Raw genomic sequence first — 25,174 nt, forward strand, 5'->3', positions numbered from 1 at the left:
GGGGGATGTGAATAAAAGCTTGTGTGATGTGTAGGAAAAAAACAAGTGTAAAACTTGTTGTAACTTTAAAATTTAGTAGAATTTCATTGCATGATTGGTGTCACATTATAGACATTCTGAATTTTAGGGAGAGAAGTGTTCCATAGCTGGTACAAGGAAAACATCTTGGTTCACATTTTAAGTGTATTTTCACAAGATTTTGTTGTACACTTCTAGATGTTGGTAGTAACAACATAGAGGATATACTTTATATACTGGTACTTGGATATTCAGTTAGATGTTTCAGATATGGGTGAGTTTTTAAAAGTGTCTAAAACAGTGTACCCTCAAAGAATAAATCATTTAAAGGAATAAGGCAACTTTCCGGTTTGTCTGAACAGTGGGTGGTACTGACAGCCACATGCAATTAAAATGTAGTGTTTGAGTAACATTAACATTTGTGATTATTCAATATAATGTGATTTCATTAAATCCTGTACCATTCTCAAAAAAGTTGATATAGTCTCAACTGCTGATGCTTTCGCCAATTCACAGCTTAAAATTGCTTTTAAATGATAAAGACACACATTTCATATTTTAATACATTACCATATAGTCACACATCTAATACAATTTGCACAGAGAAAGATTTTAATGTTTTCTGTTTTAATACACTTCAAATGATTCTCTTTAATGACAGGGTCATTAGCTTTTAGAAGTTTAGAGTAAACCATTCTCTTCTCTTACAATTCAGACATCTTAAGATTTCTTAGAACTGTCAGACTTTTTCAATCAGCTTTAAAAAGTTTAAAGTAATCAAATAATTTTCTTCTAATACAATTCAGATATTTTAAGATTTCTCAGGATTGTCAGAACTTTTCAATCATAAGAACAACTTGTCTAGATACACGTGTGAGGTCCACTGTGTAATTTTTCTCAGTGTAATACTCATCCTTCCCCAAGAGAAACCTTTTGTATTTGTTTTCCTTCTTTTTCTTTCTTGATAATCACAAACTGGAATAATTATATGATATACAATGTGTTTACTGTACACAGACGATATGCATATGTACATTATACATAATGCATTTTAATATATTACTTTATATTACCATTTGCTTAAAGGACATTTCACAGAATGGTAGAACTGATACAACGACACGTTTTTTTCTTTAGATAGGTTGAATCCTTCTGTAGTACCTTACTGCACAATTATGGCTTTAAACAAAAGTCACAAGTCACAACAAATTATTCTTTGTATAATGTTGTGAAGTGTATTCCAAATGGAAAATGGAGGGAAAAGTGCGTGACATCATGCTTCGTGGTATGGCATACATGTATCAATGCTTTTTACATATAACTATGACCTTGACTACATACATAATGTATGGTTATTATAAAAAGTTATATATTATGCCACAGTACTAAAAATAAAATATATTCTTCTTAAATAGTGAAAATAAGGTATCCTTCATGTTTTTAATCACATGTTTTCTCGTTTGACCATGCCTCTTCTTTTTCCCATTGTAAATGAAATAATGTCCAACATTTTATTAAACAGTAATGATAGAGTGTAGACAATTTCTGGGCCATTAAGGCCTAAAAAAGGTGCTAAGATGATTATCTTGTCATTAACTGTGGAGATACCCTCCGAATGCGTTTATTTAATACATGGTAAAAATATAAAAATAAAGGACAAATAAATATAAATATCTTCTCAGTTACTGAAAAATCAAAAGTTCAACTGTACCTTATTACGAGTATGGTCCTGGATACGCGTAATTGCTGCATAAGTACGGCAACTAACCGGATATCACGGCTCTCCCCCCACCAATCTGTGAACTGTGACTATGCTTGGCCAGGAAGACACGGAAGGGTTTTCTTGGGTTCTCCGCAAGGGAGGGATTCGACCATACCTAGGTGCTGCTCTCCCAGACCCGCGCGCATCAGTCTCCAGTCATGGCTCACCTCCTCGCCCTCCGCCCATCCTGGGAGACCTTGACCTGTCCAGGCGAGAGGGAAAGGAGTGGAACTGCGTCCCTCTCGCTTCATCCCTAAAGGTTACTGCCCTTCCCCCGAAGCTCATATGTTCTCTGATTCGGGAAGCAGGCACTTACAAGTGAACTCAAGCCGAGGTGAGGCTTAGGGCGGGGACGTTCTCCAAAGTTGCGCTCTGGCCTCGTCTGCTGCTGTCGCCCCCGCCGCGCTTGCCTAACGTTTCCTTGAACCGAATGAAACGTAGGGAAACTTAACATCCCGGGGGAGGCGGGGGTGGGGATGGCCCCAACCCAGTCTCCGGGCGACAGGCGGGGTCTGAGGCAACTGGCGGCGGCGGCCGCGGCCACCCCGGCCTTGCGTCCCACCCGTAGCCCCCGGCCTGGTTCTGTCCGCGTGGTCCTCGCAAGGCCCCGGGCGCTCAGATGAGCGGGAAGCGGCGCTCGCCGCCGCCGTCGGACTCCCCGGCGCCTCCACCTCGCGGGCGGCCGAGCACCGACACGGGCAACACGACCTCCCCGGGACTGAACTGCTGCAGCCGCATGGACTCCTCGTAGGTTGGCAGGTACTTGACCTCCTCGTAGCTGGGCAGCTGCAGGAAGACCGGCGAGACTACGCGCAGCTCGTGCTCCGAGGCGCAGGAAGGGGCCGAGCGCCCGCCGCCTGCCCGGCCCCGGCCACCGCCTCCACTGTCCAGCAGCGAGTCTTGAGAGCCGGCGGCCGCCTCGTCCCGCAGCAGCGCGGGCGAGTCGTCGTCGTCGTCGTCGTCGGGCGGCCCCGCGGCCCCCGGCTGCCCGGCGCCCCCCGGTGGCCCCGGCCGCGCCTGCCCGCGCGGGTACCTGCGTGGGCTGGGGCAGATGATGCGCTGCAAGAAGTAGCCGATGGCGAAGAGCACCAGCAGGATGAGCAGCCCGGAGAGCTTGCGGACGAACCAGCCCACGTTGTCGAGGAAAGCGTGCAGCGGCAGCTTGCAGCAGCGCACCGCGGTGGCGTTGGCCGCGTCGCAGCAGCGCTCCCGCTCGCCGCACGCCAGCTCCGCGCAGCCCCCGCCGCCCCGCGAGGGCGCCACCAGCGCCAGCGCCAGCAGTAGCAGCAGCGGCAGCAGCGGTGGCGGCGCCGGCGCCACCGACAGGCCCTCGGCCGTGACCCCGGGTCCCCACATGGCCCGCGCGTACCGTTACTAAGGTCCGGGGGCGCGGGGGTATCCGTCTGTCCGCGTGTCCGTCAGTCCCTCCCCGGGCGCTCCGCTCGGGTCCCGCGCGCCGCCTCCCTTGCCTCTGCTACCTGCGGCCGGAGCAGTCCTCACTTGGCCACGCTTGGGCGGAAGGAGGAGCCCGAGGCGCGCCGAGGCTGCGGGAGGCGGCCGCTTCCCGCGCCTGAACAGCTTCCTGAGCTTCTGACCTTAACCCCGCGCGCCCAGCCGCCCAGGCCGGGCGCAGGGCGTCCGGAACCGCCCAAGATGGCAGGGGCAGCCTGCGTGGGGCTGCCGTGGGCATCTTGGCCCCGGCCGGCCGCGCTCTTCCAAGCCCCCCTTGGCCCCCCCCCGGGGCTGGAAGGGTTAAAGCTCTGCGCTAAGCCTGGGAGCCCCCTGATCTTGATTAAGTCGGCCGTCTCGCTCTTCCCCGCCACTCGGGCGGGGGCTCTTGCTCGCGTAGGTGTTTCAGTTTTAAGTGATTGGATTTCCCCAGGAATGTTATTTAAATTGACCTGCGACTGGGATTCGCTTACTATCCTTCTTGTGATCTTTCTGATTAAAAATGGATGATGGCCATTAATGGCTAGCGCAGCCCCGCAGCAGTCCCAGAGCTTGGGGGGGTTGGAGACCGCCGGGTGGTTCTGCTTTCAGGCAGATCCAGGGGCTGAAATCCGGTACCCACAGGAGACCTCCAGAACAGATAGAGAATTCTCCGGAGAGGCTAAGGTCAAAACACCACGGAAATATTCCCAGAGGGGCAGGGAGGACTCCGCCAAAGTGACCCGAGTTGACGAAGGAGAGAAGGTGTGCATATTTCCCCAGGGGCTCATCCGACAAGCCCCCACTGAGCTCAAGGGACAGCAGGGATTTGGGTTTGCGGTAGAAGGAGGCCTCTTCTCCAGCGTAAGTAACACATCTGTGAAGTGTCAAAGGGGAGTGTAAGTGGTTGGCAACGTTCCTGATCATTGATCTGCATCTAAAGGGTCTTTTTCAAGGTTACTCTTATTTGCAAAGTTTGCCTTAAAGGGAATCTGTGCTCCCATTTAGCACATGGAGGCAAGTAGTCACTGCTCTGTGGTTAAGCTCCTTGGCACACATGGGAGGGATGGCAGTTACGCGGTCCCTGACACAGGCGCATCTGCTGGGTGGTGGCCTTAGAGCACCAGGAACCTTTGCTTTTATTAAGGCAGACTGAAACAGTCATCTTTGTAGGATTAGGATTTATTAATTCCTTCACCCCTTAAACACTTGACCAAATGGGAAATTCCATAGTCACAGAGAGAAAAAAGTAAAAGCAAAGGAATGATATAGAGACACACAAGGCTCAACGGTAGGTCAGGTTAAAGGCAAAGATTTCTCTCAGAGGAAGTCACACTGTATTTCCCGAATAGCCTTATGGAACAAGGTTAGGGGTGCTGGTTTGATTTAGACAGGTCATTGCCCCGCCTGAATGAAAACATTTGAAATATTTCTGCTGCTGGGAGCTTCTGACTTTGCCTCACACTCCAAAATAATCCTTTCTCCTCCTGGAGAATCTCCAAAGTGTCACTCAGACAAAACTACTTCACGTGAAGCTTAGTTGAGCACAGGTCCTTCTTTCTAAGCTCTCCTAAAGCCACAATATTTCTCTGTGCCATCATCTGTTTCTCTGTAGGGAGGCCTAAAAGCTATTTTGTAAAGACTGACTGACAAGGGGTTTCAAACTGTAGTAAGATAACAGGGTGGAAATGATGCATTTTAAAACAATGAAAATTGTATTATTCTTTCATTCACCCATTCTTTTGCCAAATTTGCATTGAACATTTTCTATATTCAAGGAACTCTGCTAGGTGCTCAGCATTATGGAGAAATAAATGATTCCTCCCGAGCATGGAATAAACCCAGGTCTGCAGTCCTAGCCACTGCTAAATGGAGTACAGTAAAGGAGAGATTCCATAGAGGGAAAGAAATGGCAGTTTCCTCTGTGATCATGGCTTGTTCTTACTTTCCCAAAGGAGGAATAAAATTAATGGGTTTCAAACAGTCTCAAAGATGAAAGCAGTTCACAGATTGAGATGGACTTTGAGTATGAAATTGAAAAAAATGTGAAGACCTCTTTGGGTTTTTATTGTCTGATCTTTTAGGATTTCTGCTAGTCATAGTAGGAGCAATGGCGAAAGTAAAGGGGAAGTTGTACAGTTGATGATGCATAAGTGAAAGTGTCCTGCTTATTGTTATTTTGAAGTTACTTAACAAACAGCATTTAATTTGTATAATTTCTAAACAGAAATTTGAAGAGAGTTAGAATTTGTTTGCAGACCATTAGGACACAGTAGAAAAACAGTATAGATCTTATATAAAATAAAACATTGGCAGAGTTATTTATATGAAAACAAAGAAAAGGATGAGGTCTGCAAAATGAGTATGGAATGGATTTTTATTTGATTTTTTTTCTTTCCAAATTGGTCGTCCCAAAGCATCATCCATTAAAGACCCTCTACAGAAACTGGCGCCTCTTTATTTCTTCTCTGATGTCTCAGTCTCACTTAATTCATTTTTATTTGCAATGTAATTTATTGTGTACAACCTTTTGAAGGAAAGAAGAGAAACTCTATAGCCTTAAAAGCCCCAGAAAAGACATGATATTCACTACTCAGCGTCCTTATTGTTTATATTTGTTTAACACAAAAATAAATGTGTTAGCTCTCAGGAAGTCATAAATTCAAGCTACTTAGTGAGGAAGATGGTATTTAATTCTATGTTCCATAGAATAATTGAAAGATATAGGAAGATCACAATGTAAAAATTAAAAAGAAACCTTATTTTGTTGAAAATTGGCACTAAATTGTGTGTAAATAAGTGTGTGCAAGAGTAAAAAAAACAGATGGAAGGGGGATGGGGACTGACTTTTATCCAAAAAGCATGGTCGCTTGGAGTACAGCTTGATAAAAATTAAGAACAATTAATTGCTTTATCTTGCTGTGGTGCTTGAAGAATTTGTTTGTTTGTTTGTTTGTTTTTGCGGTACGAGGGCCTCTCACTGTTGGGGCCTCTCCCGTTGCGGAGCACAGGCTCCGGACGCGCAGGCTCAGCGGCCATGGCTCACGGGCCCAGCCACTCCGCGGCATGCAGGATCTTCCCGGACTGGGGCACGAACCTGTGTCAGTCTGCATCAGCAGGCGGACGCTCAACCACTGCACCACCAGGGAAGCCCTGAAGAATATTTTTTGAAAAATGTATCTTCCTTGTTATTTACGTTCATGTGAATGAATGCCTAATGAGCTATACTTTTCAACATTTTAGAACAGAAGAAAGTAAACAGAACACAACCAAACTGGCTGCTGTTTCACCTGTGCTTCTGGAAGCTGTCCTGATAGCTTGAGAAAGAGTGAGTGGCCCCATCATGCAACTTTCTGTTCTGTCACATGGTGCCTAGTGCAGAAGGGAGTTTCTCTCTGATGTCTGCTGACTGGGAGTTCGTGCCTTTAAACCTGGGAAGCAATAGCTCTGCCCTGTTCTTGTCCCTCCTTAAGGTCTAAATGTGGGCAGTTAGGACCTTGTAAACCATCCAGTCTCTAAGAACCCCCTTTTCGGATGTGCAGCATTTTTCCTTCCTACTAACTTGCCTGCTCATTTTACGGTCTCCCTCAACTTGCAGTATGGTCTCCCTGTGCAACAGTAAATTGAGGGTTTTATGATAAATAGTGTATATTTGCATAAATGGGCCTACCTAGAAATGATCTGTGATCTGAAATATTCTGCTTTGAAGTTCTCTTCAAATCGTATTTCTTTCATCACTCATTTAATAAATATTTATTGAGGACCCACTCTAAACTGGGCATTCTGCTCTGTTCTAGTGACACTATGAAATCAAAGGGTTCCCTGTTTTCAGGGAGCTTGCTGGGGGGAGGGGAGAGAGAAAAACAGACTGCTAATCAGTCAGATTAATGAATCACTAATTCCAGGCGAAGATCAATGATTATAAAGGAGCAATGCAGGGGCTCTGAGTTTTTACGCTGGATGGGGTCCGGACTGGGGTGGGGGTGTCAGCCGGAAAGGTCCCCCTAAGAAAGAGCTCCTTAGGAAAGGACAAGGCTAAGAGAAACGATGTGCTCCAGGCAGAGGAAACTTCATGGGGACCAGTTCCCCAGCTGGGAGGACGCTTCACACGTCATCTCTTATGCTTGGGACAAAGCCTGTGTAATTTCTACCTCCACAGTTGAGACCCTCTCATAGGTTGGCTTTAAGAAGAGTCAAGCCATGCCTCACTGTTGTTCAGTTGTAAGCCAAATCCGGTTCCCTGCAGGGTCTGTAACCGGTTGTGTGAATACAGTTACCTCTGCAGTCCTGCTCAGTCTTTTGCTGGAGACCAGGAAAGTTCCAGCACTCTTCTCTGTTTTCTCCACCTCTACTCGCCAGACTTGGAGTGCAGTCTGGCTTTCCTTTCAACTCTATGGGTTGGCAGCTTGCTGACAAAAGGCTTTCTTCAAGCCAAATGCTTGAAGTAGGAGAAAAGTCAAAGTGAGATGGTTTGTACCTTTTGTTCAATTTAGGCACAAAAGAAAACAGAAATCTTTCTCCCATGCTTGAAGTTAGAAGCAAAAGATTGAGTACATTCAGGCTCTTAGGAAATAATAACATCTATGTTTGTATTTGGCCTTTCAGCTTTCAGAGTACTCGCCCATGCATTGTTTTGTTTTCGCCTTCCTACATTCCTGTGAAATGGGTTGAAGTTATTCTTTTCCCTTTTTCCAGGTGAAGAGAGGTTAAAAACATCCCAATCACAGAGTAAGTTGGTGGCTGCGCTAAAGGTGGGATCCAAGGCTTGTGAATCCAAGTCTGGTTAAAAAGGGTGGGAAGGGCTTCCCTGGTGGCGCAGTGGTTGAGAGTCTGCCTGCCGACGTAGGGGACACGGGTTCGTGCCCCGGTACGGGAAGATCCCACATGCCGCGGAGCAGCTAGGCCCGTGAGCCATGGCCGCTGAGCCTGCGCGTCCGGAGCCTGTGCTCCGCAATGGGAGAGGCCACAACAGGGAGAGGCCCGCGTACCGCAAAAAAAAAAAAAAAGGGTGGGAAGACTCTCACTTCCTCACTGACTTGAGCCGGGCCAAAAGGACCCCTGAGGTGAGGCACTTGTGTTCCCTCTGACAACTTCGGGTGCATTAAGAGGCCATTTACATGGAAAATAGAGCTAGACTCTATTCCAGACCATGAATACGAGATTCTTCTGAGGACGTAAAGCTTTTATTTCTGTCACTTTTGTGGCCACTTTCTGTAACCCGTTAGTAACGGTTTAGGTAATAATGTGATAGGTCAGCTATTTTTGTAAGCATTTCTGAAAACAAAAAAATAAATTCCCTTCATTATTTTACATTCTTTACACATGAACTAAGCCATCTAATGCGCATCAATATGCTAATGGTACACGCTGGAGAAAATAAGTATATACTGGGTTCTAAAACGCAAAATGAATATATGACATTATTTATCAATGACCTAACTTTCTCTATTTAATTTTGCTTTATTACAATTTATCAGTTAATTTCTCATGGCAAACGTTCCTTTTTATTGCTGGAAATATAAAAATCAGACCATAAATGTTGTGAGAGATATTTAATGAGGCCAAGAAGATCTGAAAATAGAATTGCAGTTATATCAGCTGAATGAATTTCTTTCTCACTCATACTTTTTAAAATGGTCACATTGTTAAAGTTAGAATATATCTGTCAGTAGACTGATGTACCAGCCAAATGCTCGCACTGGCAGACAAATCAAATGGCATGAAATTATTTCATAATGAAATAATTTCATCAGGATGAAGTAATTTCATAAGGTGAAACATTTTTATGCTCCATTATTTTAACTCGAAACTAGTAATATACTCTGCATCCCTTTCATTACAAAGAAAAATTGGTTGTTAATACCTCCTTCTGAATATTCTCTGTAGAACTGGATGGAACGTGAGATGCCTGTTGTTGCTCAGGATCCTGCCCAGGACCACACAGTTACAGGGCAACAGGACCAGGCGCACTGACTCTGTGCTGCCCGTTAGTCCCCGGGCAGGGCTGTGGTCCGTCTACCCACTACCCTGCTTCGAATGTTAAATGGCATGGAATAACTGTCTTCCAAGACACTTGCCTTAAAAGATTGTGAATATAGCCCAATATCCAAAATTTCCCTTAACAATTTTCATTTATGCAGATCTACATTTATGTAGATTTATGCAATGATGAATTTTTAAACAGCCTTTTGGGTATTTTCATTTTGATTTTCTACTTCTTTCCTTCCTACACCCTTTACTTCAATAAATGACTACCTGAGACAGCGGCCAAGCCCCCTGCTTTAGAGATGTTATCTTTTTTTTTTTTGGATGCCAATAAAACTTTATTTGTAAAAACAGGCACCGGTCCTAATTTGGTCCAAGGGTCATATTTTGCAGACCTCCATCCTAAAGCATATGTAAAAAATCTCTATATTTACTCTCCTCCAAAATCATAGAGCAGCCTTAGAAAGCTTTAAACCTGATCACCCCTCTTGGCTTCCCATGCTACTGTTGTCTGGTATCTTTTCCCTTTGGCTGTGCCCTCCACCAGGAATTCTCTTTTCCCACCGCTGTAGGTCAAAACCATGTAAGAAACAGCTCCAGTGTCACTTCCTCTCCAAAATGTATACTACTCATCCCCAAATCCACTGTCCCCAGCTAGAAGTTATCTCTTTCTTCTCAGAATCCCTAACATCATCTCTCATTTGTGGCAATTCTCATTTTCGACCTCATATTTCAGGTGGTTGTGTATATATCTTAATCCTGGGGTTTCTAGAAATCCATTCACGGCAGTAGGCTTTGTGTCTGGGCCCCTGTAGAATAGTGGTTTCCATCTCTCTGTGGACTGGCACCATTTTGACTAGTACTTTGGGAAGCTCACCTGGAGGGTTCCCCGGCTCACACACTACCTTCCCCCCATTGCTATGTTGTCTGAATGTTAACTCCTGCCTGCTTTCCTGTACACTATTAGAAATTCATGAAGCGATGTTCTCAAATGTTCCTGTCAGCACACCATCTTCCTATAGTCCCGATTTGCTGTTAGGTCACTCTTCTTACTTCCTGCAGCAAGGTTTATCCTGCTGACCACAAGTCACAACATCCTCTCTGTTCATCATTCCCTGGGACAGGCATCACCATGCACGCGTGGTGCTCAGCTGGGACAAAATGGATCAATCAGAGCTGGGAGCATTATCTATGAAGAGCTTACAGCGCTCCATGGCCACACCATTTAGGAATCTCTGCCTTGGCAACTTGAACATCATAGGTGCTAAATGCATTTTTATGGAATTAATTTTTTTTTTTTTTTTTGCGGTACACTGGCCTCTCACTGCTGTGGCCTCTCCCGTTGCGGAGCACAGGCTCCGGACGCGCAGGCTCAGCGGCCATGGCTCACGGGCCCAGCCGCTCCACGGCATGTGGGATCCTCCCGGACCGGGGCACGAACCCGCGTCCCCTGCATCAGCAGGCGGACTCTCAACCACTGCGCCACCAGGCAAGCCTTATGGAATTAATTTACCTAAGTGTATGACTTCGTATTTTCAACATGGAGCCCTCTCTTGAGTAACAATACCATGGTTTTGCTACCTGCAGAATGAAGTATTTTACTTATGTATTCTTTCAAGCAGAAAGAGGATTTTCCCCTTGTTAGAGTGACCGGAGATTTAGAGAACAAGCTTTTATTTACCCAGTGATTTGCCTCTTGAAGCCCATTAGCTCCAGCTACTGGAAGACACAATTTTCACATTTTAACTGTTAATACCTGGGCCAGTCTTGGGCATTTTAACTTTTAGATCCATTCTTCAGCAGTTACAGCTCTGCCCTGTATCATAGGAGGGCTGATCCCTAGAGGGTACCTTTCCCTGTTATTGGGATTCTGGCAGGGTTCAGCCAGTGGGAGGTTGGAGTGGGGATAAAGGGAGAAGCTAGTGGGGGGGGGCTCTGGCAGCTCTTTCAAGGCTCCCATAGGTCTGTGGAGGGCAACCCCAGTCCCCAGGGTGCCGTAGGAACACTTCCCATTTCCCACTGTTGCTCATGCCCGGGCTGCGCTACCATCTCCTGGGGGTTTCTTAGCTCTTCCTGTGTAACCGGTCACTTGTATTTAATTCCTTCTGTTTTAAGTGCTCAGAATGGTTTGTTTTTCTGGTTGGACCTTGACTGTTACAGTGCCCCTGAACCACCTTCTCCAGTTCTAGGGACGCAAAGATGACAAATTACATGATTCCTCTGATTGTATAGATTGAAGGGAGTAGTGTTTGCCACTCTGTTGCCTAAGACTGGCACCCATCCATGTGGAAAAGTTGGCCTCAATTGCAAGTGACAGTAGACAGTGTTAGTACTGCTCTGTGACCTTGGGCACCTAATCTCTGGGTCTGCATTTCCTCATCTGCAAAATAAAGGGTATAATAATACCTACCCCATAGAGTTGTTGTGAGGATTAAATGAACGAACACATATAGAGTGCTTAGAACACTGCTTGGCACATAGAAAGCTCTATATAAGTGTTAACTATTATTATTTACTAAAAAGAGCTCATTATCTTTTCTTGCCTGTTAGTTTAATTCTGAAAATGGTGAAGTACAAAGCTAATTTGTTTTAGGGTTATCATGAGTTTATTAGATTTGTAACTTGTCTTCCTGAATCAGCCAAAGACAAATGGAACCCATTAACTTTGCAGAATTTAATATTTGGCCTGAGCCTTATCATTGGCAACGCTGTAAGAATTAGCCGCATAAATTTGTTACTGCATTTGAAAATGGTTGGAAGCATCGTGTCGCCTATGAAATTCTCCCTTTTGAATGATTTCATTTAGAATTCAGTCCAAAAAAGCCTTGTTACCTTATGAACTTGTCAAAGCTTTCTCCTTTTTCATCATGGTTATTATGCAAATGGCCATGAATCGCTTTTGGTTTTGGTTGCTGGGGAGTTCAGAACTAAATTTAAAGTTTAGTTATAACATTTGTGCTGGTTCCCGCCCCCTCATATTTATGTTTCTACTTTAATATGGCCTCGGTTTTCTAATTCAACTTACTTTTTGTTTGAGTCCATTCATATTTTGCCGTTTGTATAAGCGTTATGAGTTATAGCAAATTCTTTGTGGAATAAGAAGTGACATAAATAAATAACACTAAATTTAAGTTAACACAACATTGTAAATCAACTATACTTCAATAAAATAAATTTTAAAAAAAGAAATTAATCTTAAGGTAAAAAATGATATTTGTAGGTAGCTGGACTTCTCAGCACGGCCCATCTTGGGAAGTTGAAGTGGTTTGGTCACATGCCTCAGTCATTTTTATTTCAGAATCAATTATAATAGACTGCCAAAGTCTTACAGAGCATGAATTCTGTGGAATGTTATTGTCATTTGGAAAAAGGATTTTGTGGTCAAGTAAGTTTGAGAAATGCCCAGTCACAGAAAATCATGTGAGTTTCACTGCTTACAGGATTTTTCAGAGCCTTTAATTTGTTAAGGTACGTTGTGATTCTCTAAGAGGAAGCAATAAAAAGTAGCATTTTCCCAACTTGCATGATCAAGAAACTCTCTCCACACTCCTAAGCTGCCATTTTTTTTTCTTTAGTTGAAACTCCAGTTAATATTTTGAGGAGTTAGGGTTCTCTTATATAGACTAATTTCCCGTAGACTGGGTTTTCCCTGCATAATTTAGGCAAGTACCACTTTTTAAATAAGTCTACAAGAAAATAGAGCTGTTCACCGTCAACTAAGAGCATTCCTTAGAATCAGGAATCTTGAAGATTTCTTAAAAATTCATCTTATTGTAATAATAAAAGCAGATTCTTTGGAAGTAAATGCACATTTTTATTGCTGGGGCCTTGATGTTTCTGCTTAAAACCTACTAGTTTGGACAGAAATATAAAATCAATGACCATGTCACTAATGTGACATATAAACTGTTCAATATCATGGAGCCATAATTTAGTTTTAGACAGAGTCAGTTTAAAAATAAGTCTAAGAGGGACTTCCCTGGTGGTCCAGTGGTTAAGACTCCATGCTACCAATGCAGAGGGTGCATGTTTGATCCCTGGTCAGGGAACTAAGATCCCACATGCCATGTGGCATGGCCAAAAAAAAAACAAACCTAAAAATGAGTCTAAGAATAGAGTTAAAAGGATCAAGCTGTGAATATAAGAATTTTTTAAATGACGTGCTTGGCATATAAAAGTAATTACTTTTTTTTAAACATCTTTTTTTTTTTTTTTTTTTTTTTTTTTTTTTTTTGCGGTACGCGGGCCTCTCACTGCCGTGGCCTCTCCCGCTGCGGAGCACAGGCTCCGGACGCGCAGGCTCAGCGGCCATGGCTCACGGGCCCAGCTGCTCCGCGGCATGTGGGATCCTCCCGGACCAGGGCACGAACCCGCGTTCCCTGCATCGGCAGGCGGACTCCCAACCACTGCGCCACCAGGGAAGCCCTTTTTTAAACATCTTTATTGGAGTATAATTGCTTTACAATGGTGTGTTAGTTTCTGCTTTACAACAAAGTAAATCAGCTATACATATAAATATATCCCCATATCCCCTCCCTCTTGCGACTCCCTCCCACCCTCCTTATCCCACCCCTCTAGGTGGTCACAAAGCACCAAGCTGATCTCCCTGTGCTATGCGGCTGCTTCCCACTAGCTATCTATTTTACGTTTGGTAGAGCATATATGTCCATGCCACTCTCTCACTTCGTCCCAGCTTACCCTTCCCCCTCCCCGTGTCCTCAAGTCCATTCTCTATGTCTGTGTCTTTATTCCTGTCCTGCTCCTAAAAAGTAATTGCTTTTGAGCACTTTTCCATATACAAACCTCAAACACAAGGCATAATTTTATTAAGATTGACAAGGTTAATCTATAATTAAAGCAGTTCAGAAAGACATTTAACAGTGATTTACTTTTTCTTAAAGCTGAACAAAACGGATCCTGTTAAGTGGAACAATCTAATTAAATACAGGATTCTGGCTGCCTGTCTTTGGTTCCAGAGAGTATAGTGGTGCTGGCTCCAGAATTCTACATTCCTCTGTTTATGTGGACGTTTATTCCCAGAGAGCCCCTCTTCCAGCACGGTTTTCCTACCATAACCAGAGTCAAAAAGCTAACAGAAATACAAGAGCATTTGTTTCATGCTTAACTTTTACAAAATGCTTGCACATATATCATCTTGTTCATTTTAACAAGATGGATCAGAAAAGTGTTAGTAGGGACAATTATGCTGCATGGTTAGGAATTTAAGCCATGCAATCAGACAGACCTGCTTTTAAATCTGGCTCTACCACTAGTTCTGGAACCTCGGGCAAGTCACCTAATCGCTCCAAGCCTCAGTTTCCTCCTCTATAAAATGGGAGTAATAATAGAATCTAATTTCTAAGGTTATGTGATGCTTAAATGAGTTAATCCAAAGTGGTTAGTGCAGAGTAAATGCTCATTAAGTACATTATTTTAGATAATGTAGAAGAAAGTGAGATTCAAGAGAGTGACTTGTTCAAAGTTGCAGAAAAAGGAAGAGCTACGGTTTAAACTCTGATCTTGTTATTCCTAGGAGGGAAACCAGAAGAGCTCTGTGCTTGCAGATGGCTGCCTGTCTGGTGAGCTCTCTGCTGCCCTTAACAAGGCTCTAGCACATGACCTACCATAGCGTTAGTAGACAGGGTGTGTGGGGTGGTTGAAAGTGCACGCGTTTTAGAATTAGGCAGACAGGAGTTCAAATCCAAGTGCTGCCACTGGTTTGCCCAATTAGCTCAGTGAAATTGTGATAATGATACCTATTTTCAGGATCATTGTGAGAATTCAGTGAGATGATGTATATAAAGTGGCTGGTACATGATAAACTCTCAATAGAGGTTGGTCATTGTTCAGAAGTGATGTGGGGTTTTGGTGGGGGCAGGGGGGAGCTCTGCATCAATCTGGAAAGAATAAGAATGGCCCCAGTCCTCGCCCAAAGGGGTGGAGATATAAACGTGAATTTTATTCCCTCTACTCAGATATAAAGAAAGAGATAGAAAGGCTTCTCATCCCCATTATTTTTTAACAATCTTGTTTATAAACTTTATCTGCATAATCCAAAATAAAATATTAAAGCCCCTTAACAGGCTCTTAGAAGTAACATTTTGGCAAGCTCTTCTGAGCATGTCTCTGCATCTTGGGTTTTGTATTACAGTAAGTCAATATATACTTCTAGATATAACTTAAAGTTTACACTTAAATACTAGATGCTTAAAAGAACATCAGAGAGTGGAATATTAAATATTTCCCCACTGATGTTTGATATTAACTACTGTCACTGGAGTAATATAAGCATTTAGGTGTTACAAAAGTGATATCTTGAATTCTGTGAGCCTGACAAGGAGGCTAAGGAGCAGAAGCAGGATGTACTCCCCTGGGGAGAAGGGGACAGCTTTACTGAAGAGGGGAAATGTAAGCTGAAGCTTGAATGAGGAGTTGGGACAGAAAAAGACACTAAGAACTGTGGGTCATTATAACGTAAAGTGTGTATAACAGTTCTTATAGTCTAATGATTTAGAACAAATGCATGTGTAATGGATTAAATGTTTGTGTCACCCCCAAATTCATATGCTGAAATCCTAACCTCCAGTGTGTGTGAAGATATCTGGAGACAAAGCCTTTGGGAGGTAGTTAGGTCATAAGGGTGGAGCCCTCATGAATGGGATTAGTGCCCTTTTAAAAGGTACCTCAGAGAGCTCTCTGCTCTCCTTCTGCCATGTGAGGATAAAATGAGAAGGCAATCTGCAACCCTGAAGAGGGCCTTCATCAGAACCTGACCATGCTGGCACACTGATCTTGGACTTCCCAGCTTCTGGAACTGTAAGAAATAAATTTCTGTTGTTTATAATATACCCAGGCTATGGTACTTTGTTATAACAGCCCAAACTGACTAAGAGAGCAAGAGCCTGAGAATACATATAACTATAAAATTGATAGGTAATTCAGTTTTCCCCAGGTCTATGGCAATAATTATGTTTCCCTGCCTCTTGCCTGTCCTCCCCTCCTCCATCCCCTGGTATAAAAGTAAGGCATCCAGGGGCTTCCCTGGTGGTGCAGTGGTTGAGAGTCCGCCTGCCGATGCAGGGGACACGGGTTCGTGCCCCGGTCCGGGAAGATCCCACATGCCGCGGAGCGGCTGGGCCCGTGAGCCATGGCCGCTGAGCCTGCGCGTCCGGAGCCTGTGCTCCGCAGCGGGAGAGGCCACGGCAGTGAGAGGTCCGCGTACCACAAAAAAAAAAAAAAAAAAAAAAAAGTAAGGCATCCAAATTCTTTCAACATTGTGGTAGATTTTATTTTCCAAAGACAAGTGACCAGATATATATATATATATATATTCCATCTCACACGCTCTTACGATGTGACATTAATATGCTTCCATCAAGAGGTGCGGTATACGGTCCCTTCCCTTGAACCAACAGAACACAGCAGAGGTGGCTCTGGATGATTTCCAAGGCTAGGTCATAAAAGGTAACATGGCTCCACCCAGCTCTATCTCTTGCAACACTCACTCTTGGAACCATGCTCAGGCCACCTGGAGAAGCATCATGTGGATGCTCCAGCTGACTGTCCTAATAGCCCCCAGCAGCAGCAGCATCAACCACCAGACATGTGAAGGAGTGAGGCTTTAGTGATTCTAGTTCCTGGCCTTTGCGTCTCCAGCCAAGGCTCTGGACTTCGAGGAGCAGAACCAAGCCAGCCTTGCTGTGCCCCATTTGAATTTCTGATCTGTAGGAACTATAGGAGATAATAAATGCTTATTGTTGTCCTAAGCCTCTGAGTTTTGGGATGATTTACTCCACGGCCATACTAATCAGAGCAAATGTCTCTCCCCAGTTATTTCTGTGAATCCCTGGGGGTGTTTCCGTTGTGTCACGAACGGTTCTTCTCAGGCTGTTCAGCTATGTTTCCTGGGCGAAGGTTGCTGCTCAAGAAGCTGTGCAAAGCACGATGCCTCACTGTCGTCACTACTGCTAGGTCGCTGGTGTGATTAGACCAGGTTAGGCTCATTGTGGAAACTTCACATGGAGCTGGAGAATCTTGATTAGTTGTTTGAAATTAGTGGAGAGAAGATGAAAAACCGTTACCTAAAAGAGGAATAACATGTGCCATGATTTGGTGGTTTAGGCATGTATGTATAAGTGCTCTTCTGTGTACTTTTGGATACGTAATTGGTTGCATGCTGGAGGTGGGGTAGGGGATTCAGTGGCAGTGGGAGGCTGGTGAAGTCCCACTTAGGGGTACAAACCACAGGCAATGTTATCCTTTTGGCTGGTGCCCATTCAGTCACTGGATCTTAGCCTGCACACTCCACAGTCCCCATCCTTCTGGGGACCCTCCAGGGAAACTCTAGAGAATGTGCTTTGAGTTACAAAAGGAGCCAGAAGATCCAATATATGTTTTAGCAAGAGGAGCTAGGAATCTACCACCGCTTCTGTAATAGACTGCTTCAAAGGGGAAACAGCTAGAATTTTGACTGTAAGTAACAGGAAACCTGAAGAAATGGTGGCTTAAACAAATAAGTGTTGTTGCTCTTATTTATTACCTCATGTAAAAGAAATCCCGTGGGAGGCAGCACAGAGCTAATATGCAGTCCTGTGATGTTATCCTGTTGCCTCATGGTTACAAACATCAACTCCGCCTCCAGACATCACTTCTGAGTTCCAGGCAGGAGGAAAAAGAAGAGCAAAACATAAAAAATATATGCAAATAAAGAAAAATAAAGTATATTCTAGCTGTGGCTGCTATTGCCTTAAGGAGCTTTCCTAGAAGCTCTACCTGAACAATTCTATTTATACCACATTGGTGAGGATGAGTTATGTATCCATCCACCCCTAGTTGGAAGGGATCTGGGATATACAGTTGAGTAGTTGGGTACATTCTGCTCAAACCAAAATTGGGGGTCTGGTGGTTTAAAAAAGTGTCTAGGGCTTCCCTGGTGGCACAGTGGTTAAGAATCCGCCTGCCAATGCAGCGGACACAGGTTTGAGCCCTGGTCTGGGAAGATCCCACATGCCGCGGAGCAACTAAGCCCGTGCACCACAACTACTGAGCCCGTGCTCTAGAGCCCGTGCTCTGCAACAAGAGAAGCCACTGCAATAAGAAGCCCGTGCACCGCAACGAAGAGTAGCCCCCACTCGCCGCATCTAGATAAAGCCTGCGTGCAACAACGAAGACCCAACACAGCCAAAAATAAATAAGTAAGTAAATAAATAAACAAATTTATTTTAAAAGAAAGCGTCTATCACATGGGGTTTGCAGTCTCCCGAGTATGTCACATTCCTGGGGCAGATGTTAGAGAGGCTACATGGTATGCTAGAAAAAAGCATTGGCCTGGGGTCCAAAGGACTTAAACCAGGCACTGCTGTGTGATATTGGGTAAAAGACTCACTTTCTCCGGGCCTCATTGTCCCTACCTTTAAGAGTTACATATCATTGGGGAGGGGATATATGTATACATATAGCTGATTCACTTCATTGTACAGCAGAAACTAACACAACTTTGTAAAACAATTATACTCCAATTAAAAATAAATAAATAAAATAACTGTAAAGTGTGAAATGTCCAGTACAACAGCTGGACGTAGGACACTTGCAAACAAATTAGTTCCTCTTTATTTCCCCTTCCTCACAAGGGTCTCTAAAGGATCTTAGTGAGGACCTTCAGAGCCCAGACCAGTCAGACTCTCCCAAGTTGCTCAGGTCCTTTTGCACAAGCAGGGAGTAAACCTCCCAACCTCCCTCGACCAGAATGAGGGCCCCAGGGAGCCTGAACACCACCCCTCCCCCACCCCATGCCAGGAGAGACTTGCAGCCGGACTACAGATATCACTGCATTGACTGTTCTGCCACCCCTTTTCTGAAGAAGTCCAAGCATGTGCAGGCATTTTGGGGGTGCCCCATGAACAGTTCTGTGTACAAAGAGGTGCTTAACTTAGATGGTTAACATCTTTCCTTAGTCCTAGGATGTGGGCTACGTGGAATACAGGGTTAAGAGTGGTGAGTTGGTGAGAGGTTACAGGCCTTGAAGAGTTTCTTATGACAATGGAAGCCATTTACGTGATGATCTGATTAGATGGGCGCTTGAGTGATTTGGGAACCCAGGCTCCTTTCACCTTAAGTTCCTTCACCCTCACTTTACCTGCTTATTTGCCTAAAGCCAGTGGTGGGGGAAAGAGCTGGAAGATCCTGTGTGGGTGGTTCTTGTGGGCCAGCCCTGGAAGTAATGTACATTTGTTGACTAGCAATCAGTTGCATGGCTACGTCTTACTGCAAGTGTACACTGCAATCCAGCTGTGTACACTGGATTGACAGGAGGAAATGGTGATCAGCTACTCGGTATCTGCCATGGAGATGAGAACAAAGACCAGGTCAAAGAGATAGCTATTTTTTTTTTAAGGTGGTGGGTTTTTTAAAAATTAATTAATTAATTAATTTTTGGCTGCATTGGGTCTTCGTTGCTGAGCACGGGCTTTCTTTTTAGTTGCGGCAAGTGGGAGCTACTCTTTGTTGTGATGGCTTCTCTTGTTGCGGAGCTCGGGCTCTAGGCATGCAGACTTCAGTAGTTGTGGCATGCGGGCTCAGTAGCTGTGGCTCACGGGCTTAGTTGTTCTGCAGCATGTGGGGTCTTCCCGGACCAGGGATCGAACCCATGTCCCCTGCATTGGCAGGTGGATTCTTAACCACTGCACCACCAGGGAAGTCCAAAGAGATAGCTTTTGACTAATAAAACCTTAGGGCCAGAATGGATTCTTAAAGTCATGTAAACCATTCCCCTTATTTTGAATTTAGCTCCATTACAAATCAAGGCAACAAGCTTTAGACACTGTGGGAGACCCAAAGAGGAACACAATACCCCGTCCCTGCCCTGAAGGAGCACACAGTGTGGGGTGGAGGAAGAGGCAGTGGCACGTGTGTTTATATGATATGTAAGGCAGATGGATGGTGCCAGACGACAGGGAGCCTTTCAGAGTGGTCAAGTCAAGGGTTAGTGATATATATGTGTGAAGGTGGTAGTATAAAGCTAGGAGCAGTTAATAAGCATGAGCTTTATTTATTTATTTATTTTATTGAAGCATAGTTGATTTACAATGTGTTAGTTTCTGCTGTACAGCAAAGTGACTCAGTTATATATATATATATGTGCATTCTTTTTTTATATATTCTTTTCTATTATGGTTTATCATAGGATACTGAATATAGTTCTCTGTTCTATACAGTAGGTAGGATCTTGTTTATCCATTCCATGTATAAAAGCTTACATCTGCTAACCCCATCCTCCCACCCCATCCTTCCCCCGTCCCCTTTCCCCTTGGCAACCACAAGTCTGTTCTCTGTGTCCGTAAACATGAGCTTTAGACACATGGTTCTTAAAGCATGGTCCCTGGACCAATAGCATCAGGCTCAGTTGGGAACTTATTAGAATTGCAAATTCTTAGGCCCCTCTCCAGATCTACTGACTGAGGAACCTGCGGGGCGGGGCCCAGCAACCTGTGTTTTATCAAGCCCTCCACATGATTCTAATACATAAAGTTTGCAAACCAGTGCTTTAGAGCATATCAGCTCTGCAGTTTTGTTTTTTTTTTTGATGTTCAGACCTGTAAAACATCCTAGACTATGAAGGTTTTATCCATTCTTCCCAAGTTTATTCCAACTGTGTAAGAGCATTTCATAATCAAATATCAATAGCATCTGAAACCTGAAGAAATTCCATAAAGTTATATGGGTGTATTTTCAACAATTTTTCAAACTGTTATTTACTATTAGTATGGTATTTTGGGGGGTCATGAAAGCATGTAAATCTAAACATCAGTGCTTACTTGCATGATTGGTCCTTGATGGTTTGTACACTTGCTATCTCATTTGGAATGAGCCATGGCTCATAGACTCTTCACTGTGTGCAATAGCAGTGGTAGCAGGGAAACAACTAACCATCTATCGACCTTGGTCACTGTTTGAGGTCAGAAGGGCCCATTTCTTCAATGGATTTCACTGCACATCACACCCTTGCCCAAATTTATTGTCAGAACAGAGGTCAGAGGGCAGTGTCATGGCGGGGCGTTGCTGAGCCTTTGGTGGGGAGGTGCTAACAGCATTGCTGGATTGGGGGAAGTGGTAGCTTTTCTGAGAGGCAAGGAGGTGCTGGGAGGTATGAGAACCTTGCTTCTCAGTCCCACTTCTGCCACCACTAACCCTGAGACACTGCTGGTTTCCATTTCTATAAAATGAGAGAGCCAGGTTTGTCTGTGGTTCTTAACTTCTTTGGAGCCATGGTCCCCTTGGGAATCTCTGGAAGCTAGGACTCTTCGTCCCAGAAATATGTCCATGTACATATATACCCCCCAGGTCCACAGGCAAACCCTGGATTAGATGGTCTTTCCAAGCCATTCCAGCCCTAGTCTTGTTGAAAGTTCTGATGCTTCTATGAACTATGTGGAAAGGAAAAGTCCATTACTTAAATTCTGGAGATTAAGAAATTTTGCCATCCTTCATGACTCTGTGGCTGCTTAAGTCACATGCTGTAAAGAGCACCTTTCATCTAGTTTAATTAATCTAGTTAATTAAATTACCCTGATTTGGTAAATGGTTGGTCTCCAGATAGAGAAACGAGCAACTCATTCTCAGCCTCTGGATTCCAAAAAAGGCCAAGAGTTCATTCTTTATTTAGAAAGTTAAAATAAAAGTTTTACATTTTAAGTTTTCATTTTTGACAGTGTTAGATAGGAAGCAGCCAATCAGAACTCTGGAGCTATCCGGCAGTAATTATCCTTCATCTGCTAATTTCTAAGCAGGAAAAATATGATTAAAATGAGTTTCCACACAGCTGTTGATTAGGCATAATGGCAAAGTAATCATCGTAAAGCTAATAATCAGAGCAGAGCTAACATTTGGAAAGTTATTGTTGAGTAACCAGAAGGCTATAAAAGCCAAAGATGACATCCAACTAACTAGAAAATTACACAAACCGCCACACACTTTTTTGTCTGTAATTCAACATCAGTTAAACAGAGAAAACTAAAATCAGTTAATTACATCAGTTTTGAGGTCAACTTGCAACAGCTCAAAGCTCCTTGATAAACAAACCACAATATTGAAAGCTTTTTTGAAAAATCAATAAATAAACAGCCATCATACTAGTAAAAGCTGCAACACATTTAACAGCACGTCAATAAATTCTAAACAAGCCTTGTACTTTGATGAGCTCAAGCCCCCTGTTACCTGCCCTCCATGCCCCCTAACATGCATTCCCATTCCACTCAGGCAAGTGTGCCTGTGGCTTGGTGATGCTGCCATTGGACAGCTATTATAGACCTCTGCTGAGCAGTTCTTTGTAATTGTACAGCTCCCACTGGAAAACAGAGATTAATGAGCTCACAAATGGGACAGCATGTAATTTCAGATCTTGGGGATGATAACGAAGCTATTTAGGATGCTTGGTAACAGAATCACTTTCTTAAGTTTGTCATCCAGAAATCTAAAGTCAGTGGCATAAGTGGGAAGTTGGGCTAATGTGGAGGTACTCCAAACAGAGTAAGAGCAAATGGGGGTCTTGGCTTGTCTTTCGTTGTGACCCTGATTGAAGACCATTGGATAAGATCTGTTAGGATTCTAACCGCAATCCATTGGAAATCATTGGAGAGCCAAGGGTGAACAAAGATAAATGTATATACTAGGGAGGAATGGTTAGATGCCCAGTGGTGGAGGAAACTGTGGCCCAAGGGTATACATGTTTAGGGTTACAACACCCGTTGTTGTTTTCTTTCTACTTTCACCTTCCCTTACTTTCTTCTTCTTTTTTTTTATAACAAATTCCTTAGACTTCTCTCTCACTGTCCTGGGTGGAAGCACTGGATTTCGTCTACCAAGTGAACTAGGATATTTCCTGTAATGTCAAGTCATCCAGGCAAATTTTTTCAACAGAACTACCCCTACCTTCCAACATCCTCCTTTGAATTTTTTCCTTTAGAAATAAATGTGCACTTTCAAAAGCCACTCAGCCTCCAGTAGTCTGGTCATCCACTGCTTTGAGGCCATCCAGATGCTCTCACACATGATTTTATATGGAAGAAGGCTGAATATAGATTGCAAAATTATCTATCCCCTTTCCCATCATAAGAACATGACAACTCATTAATCTTAATTCCTCAATAAATAGCAGTCTTCTCATGTGGATAAAATTCCATAATGTTAAAGGCACTGCTTTGCAAAGGCATGCATCACAAGACTCTCATTCCAGGGAAACTCTAAATTTCTAGTCCTGTGAGTGTTGGTCACTTTGATGGGAAAAGAGGCCTGGTCCAATGTTTGAAATTTGCATCGAGATGTAGAAGCTCTGACTGTGAGAGTGGGAGGGTGAAGACACCACTGAGAGGAGCATAAACAGAGGTGACAAGATGAGGGAATTACAGTGGGCGCTCAGTTAGCAAGAGATAGGCACGGGCTCTCTTGAACAATGTTGGTCAGTGTTTCCCCTCAGTTCTGCACACAAGCTGTGGGCCTCATAACCTTTCCTCTGGGTGACATCTGAAGCCAAGAATCATGGTTCTCCAGGACCAGATGGGTGTTCAGACCCCTCCCCATTCTTAGTTCCAGAAAGATGGTGCACAATTCCTACTCACCCCCTCTTAGGAGATGGCTCTGCTTCCCTGCCTGGTGTAGCAGTGTTCCAAGAGGTATTCCTGGAAAATTTCATGGGGTCTAAACTAGGGGAAAACTTCACTCCCCATTTCCCCCTGGTTTCTTCCCAACATCCTACACTCCCACTCCCATATTTTAGGACATCTCCATTAATGTCATTGTGTAGAATGGACTGAGGATAACTAAGATAAAGTTACAATAATCTTGGGATGTTAAGATTATTGTTTCTATTGTAAGTCTTTTAGAAGCACTGGAAGCTTTGCCAAAGAGTATCCAGAGACCTCAGAACCGATCTTTGCTTCTCTCAGTCACCTTATTTCAGGATCTGGGTGGCCTCATTTTGACTTCACTGAATTTCCCAAATTTCACCTGCTGTAGCCCAAATTAGACTCTCTGCCTCTCCTTCCCTTTCCATCACCAGGATAAGGATAGGAACGGGTGATGCTGAGGTTTAGGGGAGAAATTGAATGAACTTAACTTGGTTTAGTATGGGAAAATAACTCCATGCCCATTCTCTGTGTGAGTCGGTATTAGACAATTAAGACAGTTGGATAGATTGATCAGATCTCACAACCTAGGCCGAGGAGACCAAAGCCAATCATTATGTCATTCATCAAAAGCCTGCCAGCAGGTCATGAACAAGGCCGGCCCATGGAGGCAAAGAGGAAAAGAGGAAGAGAGTCATGGTGGGTTTGTATCGGTTCCTCTTTCTCAGCCTTCTATGCCCTTATATCTACTATTATTCTCAGCTGAGGATCTCACTTCCTACTTTATTAGGAAAATAGAAGCAAGGATTACAAGTCTACTGACATAGGGCCCGTCTCAGCTCCTGTGTCAGTGGAGGAAGTGCCCTGTCTCCTCTCCAAGGTCAACCCTGCACTCATGCCCTGACTCGGGCCCCTTTCACCTTCTCAGGGACCTTGTCCCTTTGTTTCTCCTCTCTCTCTTCTGAATCTTCAGCCTCTCCCTCTTTACTAGATTACTGCCATCAGCAGACAGACATATCCTTAAAAACAAAAAGTCACCTCCCTCGACCCATAAGTCTCTTCTGCTACTTTCCCATTGCTCTTTCTTAACCCCAGCTTCAGGGTGGGAAAGGCAGTAGGGCAACCCGGAGGAGGTAGTAAGAGCAGAAACCATAATTTAGTAACTAGAACGGGTTGGATTTCTCACTGCACAGGAAGGGGGCATGGTGGTGGGTACACGTACAGGAGTGTGAACAGATGGCGAGGACGACTGTTTGTTCATTTAGTGAACACCTACTATCTGCCAGATACTCTGCTAGGTGCCGGTGACATAAGGGTGGCCAACACTTCGTCTCTTCACTGTGAGTGTGGAATGTGGGTACAG

General features: G+C 44.1%; 1 protein-coding gene across 1 annotated transcript; it reads right to left on the reverse strand.

The window, feature by feature from the left end:
- Nucleotides 1-607: 607 nt before the first annotated feature.
- Nucleotides 608-3,590, reverse strand: C4H3orf80 (chromosome 4 C3orf80 homolog). Its single transcript, XM_030842376.2, has one exon. It carries the CDS (start codon nucleotides 3,134-3,136, stop codon nucleotides 2,396-2,398), a length of 741 nt encoding a protein of 246 aa, XP_030698236.1. The 5' UTR covers nucleotides 3,137-3,590; the 3' UTR covers nucleotides 608-2,395.
- Between the last annotated feature and the right edge of the window lie 21,584 nt (nucleotides 3,591-25,174).

This window comes from Globicephala melas, chromosome 4 (genome assembly GCF_963455315.2).
Source record: "Globicephala melas chromosome 4, mGloMel1.2, whole genome shotgun sequence".
NCBI classification, from domain to species: Eukaryota; Metazoa; Chordata; class Mammalia; order Artiodactyla; family Delphinidae; genus Globicephala; species Globicephala melas.